Source organism: Paramisgurnus dabryanus, chromosome 2 (assembly GCF_030506205.2).
Source record: "Paramisgurnus dabryanus chromosome 2, PD_genome_1.1, whole genome shotgun sequence".
NCBI classification, from domain to species: domain Eukaryota; kingdom Metazoa; phylum Chordata; class Actinopteri; order Cypriniformes; family Cobitidae; genus Paramisgurnus; species Paramisgurnus dabryanus.
The window spans coordinates 31,076,615-31,090,406 of record NC_133338.1 but is presented as its reverse complement, the minus strand read 5'-3'; the positions used below and the strand labels follow the sequence as shown (position 1 = coordinate 31,090,406).

The window sequence follows — 13,792 nt, the reverse complement described above, 5'->3', positions numbered from 1 at the left end:
TACAAACTTTTCATTCATCTATAAAGACCACCTGGGGTTCACTGGATAATGTGATATCATACTGTTTATACTTGTTAACTTCTTAATAAAAGGCCCGTGATTACGGTTTTACTACCTTGACATTTAAGAACATACAAATTGTTGGACAAACGTTTTTCAATTATTCTACCATCCCGACATATGTTTAAAGGGAAATGTTTTGAACAGAAAATATTGCCAAAGTATCTTATTTTGAATTAGTTGTCTCAGTTTTCTTAAACTTCTAATTTGTATGGGCAGTTGCCCCATCTTAACAAAAATAAGTATATTGAAAATGTTTTTAAACTACATAGGTTTTATATATTAAAGTGACACATGTTATAAATGTATCATTATTTTTATAGTACAAAATCCTTGGACAAAAAATGGCTCAAACATTTTCATAAGTATGTGTTACCTAAGAATCGAATCCACTGTAACCTTGGCATTGCTTTTGCAATGCTTTACCAATCATGTTACAGGAAAACTGGACATGGAGTAAAGTGGACACTGGGAAGCTGTTAGACAAACAGACAGACACTGCCTCATACACACACCCACACACTGGATACAAGTGAAGACTCAAAGGAAAGAGGTTTAGACAAAAAATAAGGGAGTGCACGCACATGCACAGGCATAAACAATCACAGCCATTAAACCGGTTACACATGCTAATTCAACATACAGCTCTGTTGTCTTTTTCAACCAGTAAACAAATGATGTAATGATGAATAGGCAATGTTTCTGTTGTCTGTAGGTCTAATCCAGAGCCATGTAACTGATGTTGCATCAGACCTACGTGAAACAATTACATTGGTCTTATTTAAAGATACATATGGGGAAGATTATCCCATGGCTAGAATTAGTACCATCTGAATGGTATTTGGTTTAGAGAGTCTGTTTCTGGAATAGGGTGGTGTGTTGTTCCACATCCTGCGGCTGAATCTGAGCCGACCCCAGCTTTCTAAATCAGGTGTTTTAATCTGAGGGTAGAAAAATAAAACCCTTGTGAGTCATTGTCTGCATTGCACCTGCTCGATTTTGCCAGATGTGTTAGTCTAAATTTTTATCCATCAGCTGGGTTACTGTGTTATGGGTGAGTATAACTTGTGCTGTGTGTTTGTGTGTGTTGCAGAGACGCCACCTCCAGGCTATATTAGTGAGGATGGAGAGACTAGTGACCATCAGATGAACCGCAGCATGGACACAGGTGATTCGGCATACACTGTAGCCACAGAACTGTTGAACAGCATTTTTGATTCTGATTGGTTGACACACGTTTAAAGAATGTGCATACATTGTATAAAACTGTATAGTTATGAAGTTGTTTCAGGTTTGTTGACATTGCAATTGCATGTAACTTAGTCACATTTTTTTCTAAATTTCTGCAAAAGTTACAAGAAAACAGAATTAATTACATGGTTTGAGCTATGTAAACAAAAAGTAGTCATAAAGTTAGGCATTTGGCAATATAATAACATAGATGTTATAGACATTGTTTGTCCTGTGCACATTTATTCATCATAGCTTTTTCTTTGCAGGTTCTCCAAACCTTTCACCGAACCCTGTGTCTCCTGCCCACAATAATTTAGGTAATTCTTACTGTCTATAAACCTTTTATAAGTAATTTAATATGTAGGCAGTTAATGCGAGAACTAGATCTTATTTAGGACCTGTTCCATGTATTAAAAATGAACGATTTTCATGTCATCTGCATTAGTCCGCTGATGCAGGTGGAACGTAGCACTAAAATATTATTAGGATTTACATCCAACATACATCCAGTACATAACGTGAATATATGTGACTGTTCAATCAAATTGTATTAATAATAGACGCAATAATAACATAAACAAATGGCTTTTGTGCCATTTTTGCCAACTTCGCAAAAGATAATTAACAACAGAGTACTTTTAGAGTAGTTTATTTCTAAAAACAAGCTGAATAAACAACACGTAAATTACCTTAGTTCAAATCATAGCCAAAGCTTATCAAAACTACACTTAGCTTACCGTACTCATTATTAAGATGAAATAGCATATATAAGTCACAGTAAACATATTTAGAAAATTATTTCACAAAATCCAAGTCAAAGAACAGACATTTAATCTGAAAAGGCAAGTTATTCAACTAAACAATAGTAGACAGAACAGCAGGCTGAATAGATGTCTGTATGTTAAAGTAATATCAGTTATATAAACGATAAACCATAGCTGGTTACCTGAACTAACCTGGAAGGTTGAATAGGCTAAATTAACCGAACAAGCCAACTAGCGTGAAGTTCGCATACTCGTCATTCCACATTAATGAATCCACTGAATTACAAAAATACAGAAGCAGCATATGGCGAACTCTCGCGGCTGTAGACGGTAATGTTGTCTCTTGCCTCATAAATGTCAAAATTTATTCATACTGACTTGCAAGGCCCTCCTGAGAATAAGACGCAGCACCAACCAAGTTATGAAAAGAAAAACGCGGCTTATAGACTGAAAAATACGGTATGTTACTGTGTAAAATGTGCACTATATAATGTATACAATCTTATCTACAGATCGGCTGCCAAACCTCCCTTCAAATAGCAGTAATACACGATCGCCGTCTCCCCTCGTCTTTAGCGTTATTTGTTATTTTCGACAAGGTATTTGTTCCAGAGTTCAGTTTAGCAACTCAGACCATTAAACAAACAGAGACCGGAAGTTAAGTTTCGGTCAGATGCGTAACTGCGTCAGCGCATGTGAATTCAATGAAACCATCTTTAGAGTCAAGGTTTGATTTTAGTCATTGATTTCACATTGATTTAAATCTATGTCATGGTCAGTATTAAAGATATTAAGGTTATGTTTGAATGATTTTGAGTAGAAAACACAATCACAAACATGACTTTAGCCAAGTTTCCACAGGAATGGTCACACATAACTGAATGGTGCTTGCAGTTTGTACTGATTTTGATGGGTGTAGTAAGGGATGTTACCGCCAAACAATAATACAGACAAGCAAAATACAACATGACCAATGTGGTATGATGCACAGGTGAATGACTTGTATTAGGGCTGCACAATTAATCAAAAAAACGAATCGAGAATACAATTAAACATGAAACAATTACATAATCACCTAAAGCCTCAATTACAGCTGCCCATTATTTCTGTGCGTTTCGGCTGTATGTTTAGGCACCAAATACAGTGTTGATTCAGAGATTGTCCTTTATCTATTTGTTTTCTATAAAAAGAGAACAAATGAAGAGAGGATGAAACGTTTTTTTTTCCCCCGTTTTGTTTGTTTGTTTGAAATCAGAGGGTCTGTTCTTTCATTTGATATATATATATATATATATATATATAATATATATATATATATATATATATATATATATATATATATATATATATATATATATATATATATATATATATATATATATATATATATATATATATATATATATATATATATATATATATATATATATATATATATATATTAGGGCTGGGCATAGATTAATCTAGATTAATCTCATACAAAATAAAAGTAATTTTTTGCATAATAAATGAGTTTGTAATAGGTGTAAATATTATGTATATTTAAACACACACACATACCTATATATACATTTAAGAAATGTTTTATTTAAATATCGTTTTTTTTATTAATATATAATTTAAAATATATAAAAATATAAATAAATATATACACACATGTAAATGTTTCTTAAATACATACATGATTGTGTGTGTATTTATATATACATAATAATTACACACAGCACAAACTCAAACTGTTAAAAAAATACCTTTATTTTGTAGGGGTGGGCCGATCCAATACTTTGGATCGGATATCGAGCCGATCCGGACCTTTTTTGCTGGATCGGATATCGGAATAACGGGGCCGATCCAAATTCGATACTGTGCGTTACTCATTGTTGTTACTATCATGCTATAGAAAAGTCAGACTATTATAACCATAAACACCATATAAGCACCATAAACATTTTTACACACTATATTCAAAGTCTTCCTAATATATTCAACAGCTTTATGTGAAAAACAATTGCATATATGAAGATATTTAAGGTCACAAAAACTCTGGTTGGTCTGGTGCTCGCGGAGTTAATGCACTGGAGTAGCAGTGAATAAAACGCGTCATACACACAAGACACACGCAAACACAATAACCTTATATATATTTATGTGTGTACACACACACACACACACACACACACACACACACACACACACACACACACACACATTTCTAAATGGATCAAGAAAAATACAAGAATTGGATCGGGATCGGTATCGGTCGATACTCAGAATTTAGGAATCGAAATCGGATCGCTAATGGAAAAAGTGGATCGGCCCACCCCTATTATTTTGTATGAGATTAATCTAGATTAATCTATGCCCAGCTCTAATATATATATATTATATATATTACATATTATGTATGTATAGAAGAAAATTTTCCTGGAAGGCATTTTGTGAAACTCAGTTTGTGTAAACTAGTTTATTTAACAATGTCAGAACCAAACTCTTTGTACTCCAATAATAACTTACTGCTACAAGTGCATTCATGTTTTGCTAACGTGCTCATTTAAGAGTGTGTATGTGTATTTCTAGAAATGTGTTTTCAGTCTGTCTTGGAGGAAATGGATTGTTGAGTAGATTGTTTGTATGTCACCAAAACAACTCGGGAAAATCCACCCACACTAAACACTGAGAACAACATCATGTCAGTTACCATCTTAGTAAGGGAGGAGACCGACAGTTCCCTGTGTATCAGATTGTCTCTTTGCAGACACAGCCCAGATCCCAAAGTGATTTTTTTCTTCTGCACGGCAGTGGCGTGCGTGTCAGAGAGGAGGGCTTGTGCTGTAAGCCTGTAATTTTCTGTAGGTTTCAGTCCAAGTGTTGACGGTATTTCCACTTTTTACTTTATTTCTGGGAACTGCCGCTTGCTATTGACATCACAGTGTCGTCAGTTCCCTGCCCTTATGCTCTCTGTTTCTTTAGGTATTCTCTATCCCCACCCATTTGTTTGTTTTCCTTCTCCAGACTTTTCCTCTACTCCGTATTGCTTTTCCACTGTCTCTTGACGTGAATGTCTGTGCCTGTGGGATTCTCACCTTTCATTGTTCTATTTTCTCTTTATCTCAGATTTCCAGCCAGTGACATACTGTGAACCAGCGTTCTGGTGCTCTATCTCATATTATGAGCTGAACCAGAGAGTCGGCGAGACTTTCCATGCCTCGCAGCCTTCTTTAACAGTGGACGGCTTTACAGACCCATCCAACTCTGAGCGCTTCTGCCTGGGCCTGCTATCCAACGTTAACCGCAACGCTGCCGTGGAGCTCACACGCAGACACATCGGTACACACATCTGCTTCAATCACTCATTTGTTAGACAACATTAGAGAAAGGTCATGCTGTTTTCTGCCTTTCATCTCAGACCAAACAATACAGTACATGTGAACTTTGTACTGTAGCTTTAAGTGAGTATTTCAATGTTTTAGCTCCTAAATGGATTTCAAGCAAATTATTTAGGTGTCAATTTATTCAAATAGTTTAAACAAACTTTCTTTAAGGATGCTATCCGTAACTTTTTCTTCTATTGCCATCTTTATTTGAAACATTAAATTGCAAGTCACTTTCTTTACGTGAGTTGAAGTGAAGAGCTCAGATGCGAAAATCACTAAACGACACTTTATATGTTAATCAAATACCTTCGCTTCAAATGTGCTTAATTCTGGCCTCGCTCCATTTAGAAATACTGCTTTGTTATCAGAATTTGCTAAACGCTACGTTGACTTACAAAGATGATTAGATGAATAATAACATGCAAAAAGACTATGTATCACATTCAAACGTGTGCTTGTACTTTTGAGTACTTGGGCCTGAGCACAACCTGTATGTGGCAGTCGCATAGATCACAGTGTCACCTAATGTGTGGTTCAGTTTCTTTATTTTTACCCTTTGACTTCTACTTACATCTTAAGTGAATTTGCAATTTTTTACTATGTCTTTTGCCACAAAAGCTTGCATGCACTTTGCAGCTAAAGACAGTAAAAGTTGTTAAATACTAATGAAATGACTAAAGTGACAATAATGCATTTCAATTACTGACTAATTACCTTTTTATTGGCATTAAAGTGACTTAAACTTAAAGGAAAACACCACTGTTTTTCAATATTTTACTATGCTCTTACCTCAACTTATTATACCTCAACGAATTAATACATACCTATCTTTTTTCAATGCGTGCACATATTCTTTGTACAGTGCATTGTGAATGTGTTAGCATTTAGCCTAGCCCCATTCATTCCTTAGGATCCAAACAGGGATTAAATTAGAAGCCACCAAACACTTCGAACGTGGTGCGCAGTAACATCATCAATCCCAACTACTCTTCCTCTCACTCAAACTGTCAATATTACTGCGTCTGAGGTCGAAGTGCTACAAACTAAGTGCTCTTCCCCATACAATATAGTTCTCATTTTTTATCCTCTTAAAAAATTGCCACGTTTTATTTTGTGCCACCATACTTACTTGTGTAACCACTCATGTAGCAGTCTTTGAATAGGGAAAACATGGAAGTGTTTGTTGGCTTCTTAATTCATCCCTGTTTGGATCCTAAGGAATGAATGGTGCTAGGCTAAATGCTAACACATTCACAAAGTGCTGTACAAAGATTAAATGTATGCATTGAAAAAGATAGGTATGTATTAATTCGTTGAGTTATAATAAGTTGAGGTAAGAACATGGTTAAATATTGTAAATGGTGGTGTTTTCCTTTAACCTACGAGTCTGATAAAAAATGCTAATTTACAAGAAAACATGTCAAATGCACTTAGAGGGTTTCGCATTTGAATTCTTCAAGTCAAACTTGCATTATTGACAGCTCAAATTACAAATAATTATTTAAGCTTACTGTTGCGAATCGGGCTATGGAGATACACACAGATTATTTATTTACCTAACTAAAGAAGTTACTGATAGCAGTTTTAACAGATCACGTTTTGATGGCTTTTTGCAGGCCGGGGTGTTCGCTTGTACTACATTGGTGGTGAGGTTTTTGCGGAGTGTCTAAGCGACAGCGCCATCTTTGTTCAGAGTCCCAACTGTAACCAGCGTTATGGCTGGCATCCTGCTACCGTCTGCAAGATTCCACCAGGTAAGAGAGCAAGACAGACCATCAGTAAATACTGCTGATCAGACCCTGCTTTCTGATATTCAGCTAAATGCAGTTTACTCATTATGTTAGATTTTGATTGAACTTCAAACTTCTTTGTGTCCACCCAGGATGTAATCTGAAGATCTTTAACAATCAGGAGTTTGCAGCTCTCTTGGCCCAGTCTGTGAATCAGGGCTTCGAGGCCGTGTACCAGCTGACCCGCATGTGCACCATTCGCATGAGCTTTGTGAAGGGCTGGGGAGCGGAGTACAGGTAACTACAGCAACCACCTCACATCCTCTGTATCTCTCGTCTCGTTCGCAGCTTTCGGAATGTGGCCTTGTGTCGACTCGTTCAAAGAGTTTTGCATCACTTGTGAAGTGGTGTTAAACCAAAACCACAGAAGCCAAAATGCTTTCTGTTAAAAGCTGATCGTGTCAGATGTTGAGACTTCTTTAATACAGACAAAATCTTGTTTCTTGTGTTTGGCTTACCTTACTTTGCATTTACATGACTTGTTGTGTCTTTGATTTGAATAAACAAATGGATAAAGACAATAACAGTAATTTGAACAAAAAACTGAGCTGAGGCTTTTACTGCTGTGTACAATAACAGGATGGAAAGTCAGATTATCATACATATTCAGACATGGACTTGTGGACATGGATTTTTTTTACAAATTATTAATATATTTGAGCCTGGAGACTCCGTGTGAGTTCGCTTAAATGTGTGATTTGAATAGTGCTCATAAACGGCTATTTAAAGAGCACCTATCTTCTGATTCACGATTATACATTTACACTGGAACAATCCTTCCTAAAATGCATTACTTTCGTTTACAAAGACGTGAAACTCACTGAGTGGTCAGGGGTGTTCACTGATATGCTCACACAAAAATCGCTGCAAACGATGCTTTCCAACAGCTGTTTTAGCATTCGTTGTAAACGTGTGGACCTATTTTTCCAAACGCCTCACACCCGAATATTCTTCCGTTGAGAGCTTGAATAATGGACACTCCAGCCCAGTTGGTGGCGATAATCCGCCTTTGCCAATTGCAAGAATACAAACAAAGTTCCCGGCGCGGAGTAATACCGTACCTCACAGCACATCTAACACAAGTCAATGGATTTGGCAAAAACTACAATAAAACACCTGTTGGAATGCGTCTTTTGCAGCGATTTTTGTGTAAGCATATCAGTGAACACCCCTGACCACTCGGTGAGTTTCACGTCTTTGTAAACGAAAGTTTAATGCATTTTAGGAAGGATTGTTCCAGTGCACCTATACACCCATTGTAGAGGAGGGAGGTGAAACAACAAACACCCAAAAATTCTCGGGGCAGCCGCATATGTCGAACATTTTGGTCAAAACCGTTCTATTTCATCATAAACTATCTGAAAACAGGGCTTTAAGTGTAAAATACCGAACCTGTCCTTTAACAAACGGATCTGAGCCAACAGACCTGTGGGTAAGCGGCAGGATCTGATTGGCTAAAGTGTCTGGCACTCTCTAGTGAAGAGTTCTGACGTAACATGACAACCTGGTTTCCACCAGCTCAGTGTGTCCGGCATATAAACTGTTAAGTCTTTGCCGGTAAATCATGCCACACCAAACAAACACACATATGGTATCCTTCAAAAGTAAGAGTTTCCTGTTCTCTCCGTCCCTTCTGTTCTTGTGAGTAACTTCATTGTCTGAGCCCAAGGAACCAGGTCCCTAATCAGAAGCAGTTGTGGGTTTTGACAAGGGACATCCACAGAAAAGAGGGAGGGAAAGTGTAAGACTGGTGCGAGAGAGTGGGACTGTGGATTCCAGACAGATTGGTTTGTGGAGACAATCTGAGCCGTATCAGGTTTCAACAGACAACCTCTCCCCCCCCCCTCCATGACCAGTTTTCTTTCTCTAAGTGCTTAAACAAACTCCCTATTGCCACAATCGAGCAGTTTATTAGATTGTGCCCTTTATTTTTATCTCAGTAAACATCCCAATCCAGTCAGAAAACTTGACGTAGGATGGTGCAGTCGTTTTTGTTGGCTGACATTCAAAACCTGACATTTAAATATGGTAATCTGAATACAGTAACCTGAATGGAAGAGGTAAACCCTTTGTTTTTGTATAAGTCTTCCTGTTTCACTTCCTCACTCGCTCCCACTTCTCTTTTTCAACTACTCTTAATCATTTTTTCTCTCTGCCCAACTCTGTGGTCTGTGTTTAAGCTATATTTCAGAATCAGCACAGGCTCCTAAACAGTCTGTTTATAGCTGAAAGATTCATTAAGAAGTCCATGCCAAAGAGCGGGAAATAGTCAAACCTTTAATAGAAAAATGAAGCTATTTTACAGGCAGGCAGGCACGTCATTGTTGGATAAAGCCGTAGTGAATATATATCAAATGCATAGCAACCATCATTTACTGTTTAAGTGTGAGTCTCCATGTGCAGAAGTGACTATAACTCAACCAGGACTGAAACTTGCTCATGTGTGTGTGGGAGGAAAGATTTGTAGGGCTCGCAGCAAAACGCGAAAGTGTGAGGTGTCAAGAACCAGACTAGGCTGGATCACGTGTGTCCACGCTCACGCGAGGGGGACCGAGACCACTGATGTGTAAGCATTGTGGAATGTAAATGTGTTTGGCAGTATGTGTTGTCCCTGTGAGGGACCAAAGCAGATCTGAACTGGGAACAACAGAGCAGAGTTTACACACATACAGAGTTATTATGCGGGCAGACCGGCATTGCCCTGACCTCTTTAGTCAGTCATACGCACTAAAGGGTATTATGGACTCTCTATGGAATCTTAAAAAGAAATCAATGCTTTCAATATTGGTTAGAAAAAGCATTCATGTGTATTTTATATCGCCTCCCCCCAAAAAGTTCTGGGGTGTCTTATTTTGTGAAAGAATTGTATCAGTCACAATGGTTCAAAATAGTGTAGATCTACAGAAAGATCTGCAGAACTGTATGCTTAGTTTATTATTTGACTTTAACTTACCTCACAATTTGTCTTTATCTTGACTTTATCAGGCGACAAACCGTGACTAGCACCCCCTGCTGGATTGAACTGCACCTGAACGGTCCTTTGCAGTGGCTGGATAAAGTGCTCACTCAGATGGGAACCCCTGCAAATCATTGTTCAAGTGTGTCATAGGAAAAACTCTTCTTGTACAAACACAGCATGTACAAACCAAGAAATCTGGAAACAAGGTTAAAGACCTGTAGACCTGCCAGCCAATGGGTTCACACAGGTTTCCTTTACAGACCCGGTAGCACTTTCACATTTGTCTCACTTTGGAGAAGTGTATTATCAATTTGTATATACTTTTTTTTGTAAAATATTGCAACTTATATTTTATTACATAGCATGTTTATGTAAGATCTCTCCTTTCTCTTTTTTTATTATGCTGTTATGTTATGCACATGTTTACCATAAATAGGGATGCTTGATTGTTTTTAGAAACCTGAAAAAGTGTTTTTTGTAAAATGAAGATATGAAGTTTTCAAAATATCAGTTAAACACTTTTTTATCGTATTTGTTTGTTGAACAAAATTATGGAAACTTGGCCCAGGTCATGTATGTTATGTAGTGCATATCAGTATGACTCGGTGCATAAAAAGAAACATGATGTGTTTGATTCCCCCGTGTTTTAGAGCCTTCAGAGTCACTGTTTTCTTTAAGCAGTGTGTTCAAACACTGACAAACAAAAATACTGTTACTGGCAACTAAGCAGGTTTTCGCACCGACATTTGCTAATAACACCTTTTGCAGTTCACTGCACAGAATACTATATAGCAGACATGTTCATATACACTCAATTGTTTACCTGTATGTAAAAGTTTCATCTGTGTGTCTGGAAATGATATATTTCCTAACATGAAAGTTGCTTTTTTCGCTGTTCAGGTGTTAAAGCTGGACTTATGCTAACCACGCATAAGTTGTGTAAACTCTGCCAGCCTTGCGTGTTTGTCTTTATTGTATATATCTGCTCAAGTATTGATTTCAGTCTGTTGTGAAACAGTCGTCAATTATGACAGACAGTCGGTTTCTGCATTTTGCAATGAATGAATATGAATTACTATTGTGTTTCAGCATTAACTTTCCTGGTTTATCCCCCCATGTCTGGTTGAGAAGCTCTTTAAGGTCTGAAAAAATTGAAAAATGTTGTTTGTAGCTGTTTCAACACTTTGTCATCTTTAGGAAAGAAATGTCATTTTTTTTATTTTGGTTGATTTAGAAAAACCTTAAAATGGGCATTACATCATTTTGTGTACTGTAAAGTCCACTTTTTCTGTTTGTATGCATTTTCTCTTTCTATAGATATTATGCTCAAGGTTTTTTTTCAAAGACTTAAATCAGTTGAGACTGGCTCATACCCAGTAATCTTTGTGTATATCTCATGCATTTTCCTTAAGTTCTCCAGAAATGACACTGAATGAGTGTGCCTTTGCCACAATAGTATGTAGTCTGTACATAGTATATAAGAGAATTATACACAGGCAGAAATCTGGGTTTCTGGACCACTCAGGGTTGTGATCCTTTCTCAGCTGAACTTGTAAATATGTCTGATAAATCGAAAATGCATGCCTATTTTCGGAAACTCATGCCATTTGTACTGTAGACTCTATTTTGCTACCAAATATTTTTTCAGAAGTGGGCTGGGATAGTAAACGCTCTTACCTCCATGTTTGTAACCGCTGAACGGACGCAGTAACTGCTGAGAGGTTCTTGTAAGGTTATTCCTTTATTTTTGTACATCGGATTCTTAAGACATCGGGAAGAGCTTTAAGAAGGGAAACGTTTGGCTACAATGGGCTTTGTGAAATTCGATCTTGTACAGTACTTTAGTTAGTTTTGTTTGATGCGTTTGCAACGAGGTTTAAGCTCTTTGCATGCCTTTTTGAAATCTAGATGTTCGGATGTGTTATAAAGGAATCATGAAGTGTGCATACTTAACAGACACTAGAAACGATGTAGGACATCTGTTTGCATACATGTCTAACGTGTTGTGTGATTTAGATATTCAGACTTTAATAAAGTCAGTGTTTATGACTAGGATTCCTCAAACTTTATAGCATCTTCGTGTCATCTGGCAAAGACAAAATATGAGGTACTGATATTATTCAGGAAATGATGTCCAATTAAGCAAACATTGAACTGTTTTCTTTAAGAGGAAAATCTAAATTCACTTTCTCAACAAATTGTTGAATATATTTTAAGTAATGTGCATTTATTGTGCTTGTGTTAACCTCTCACATACAGTGACTTTGTGGCTTAGTGGTGATTGTTGTGCTTTACATTTGTTAGATTTCTTCTTTGTCCAAGTATATAATCTTTATTATTTCTCTCCATCCTTAAAGTTTGCCAGGAGAAAAAAATCATTGTTTTGTTGAATTTGTAATAAATATATACATGGAAAAACTGTGCTTTGACTGTGCCAATTTATTCCAGTTACATACTTTGAAGATCTTGACAATGCTGTAAAAGCGGTGTGGTTTAACCGATTATGTGCATTGCTAGGATACAGGTAACGCAACCCTGACTGTGACCTAGCCCACGCGTTTTTCCTCCGTGAAATATGAAAGCCCTCTTTGTTCAGTGGACCCTGAGGGCAGGGAGGCACTGCAATACGTCTTAAATGCACATATACAGTACAGTACACTCATACAACTGTTTGTTTGTTAGTATAACACATAAAAGAGTAGAGCAACTTGCAAGAAGTCCAGGTGTGTGTGGTGACTTCACCTGGTACATTCTCAAATGGGTAAATGATGTATGGACTCGAACTGTATCTTAATCCTCAATGCTTAGTCATTGATCTTTATTCAAACACACTCACACTTCTTAAAGTGTGCAGATCGTGTCAACTGTAAATAATCATGAATAGATCTTATTGACAAGGTATTATATAGATTATCGAATACAAATATCATATATCTAGGCATCATTGGTGGATCAGACACAGCAGACAGACACCAGACTGGGAGATTACACCACGCTCTTAACTCTACTCTGCTGCTGAAAAATTAAAGATGAGGTTTGACGGTGAAAACGGTGAGGTTTATGAATCATTCAAAGCTTCTCAAATGTCAAAGTCTGTCTCATGTTTATGATGCTACTGAATTTGAGTTTCCTTCTAGGTTTGGTTTCATCAATTTTAGGCGATGTCTAGTCTGTGGCGTGGCTTCACACACATAAATTATCTCTCACGCTTTGGCGCCCTCTGTGGGTGAACGAGAGTAACGCATCATGTCGTCACTGGGTGCTTGTCAGTTCATTCAGGCACCACGAGAGGAAGATTAATCTAACCTGCAGTTTGTTTGCGCTGTTTACCGGTCTCTGATGACTTTCATTCAACCAAAATGTTCACACTTGGTCTTGTTGACTAAAACGTGTTTCTCGGCTACAACTGTAAGTGATCCTTTTTACTTTTTTGACCAAGCGAAATTGCATTGGTTACATTTTTGAAGGCTTAGTAATAGTTAAATGCGTTACAATTACATTGACTTGCTCAAATACTATTAACAATTAACCTAAAACTATAAACATAAACAAACAAACACATTAACAAATGCAACCTTGAAATTTAAAAAAGAATTAAAAAGAATGTAAGAT

The 13,792-nt window shown here is 37.1% G+C and overlaps 1 protein-coding gene across 1 annotated transcript in view; it reads left to right on the top strand.

Moving 5' to 3' along the window:
- Positions 1-12,599, top strand: part of smad3a (SMAD family member 3a) — a 33,565-nt gene extending 20,966 nt beyond the window's left edge. The window contains exons 4-9 of the mRNA XM_065267546.1: positions 1,154-1,228; positions 1,560-1,610; positions 5,172-5,384; positions 7,048-7,185; positions 7,314-7,458; positions 10,207-12,599. Coding sequence (XP_065123618.1) covers positions 1,154-1,228; positions 1,560-1,610; positions 5,172-5,384; positions 7,048-7,185; positions 7,314-7,458; positions 10,207-10,330 — 746 coding nt within the window. The 3' untranslated portion in view covers positions 10,331-12,599. The remainder of the gene's footprint in view (positions 1-1,153; positions 1,229-1,559; positions 1,611-5,171; positions 5,385-7,047; positions 7,186-7,313; positions 7,459-10,206) is intronic.
- Positions 12,600-13,792: the final 1,193 nt, after the last annotated feature.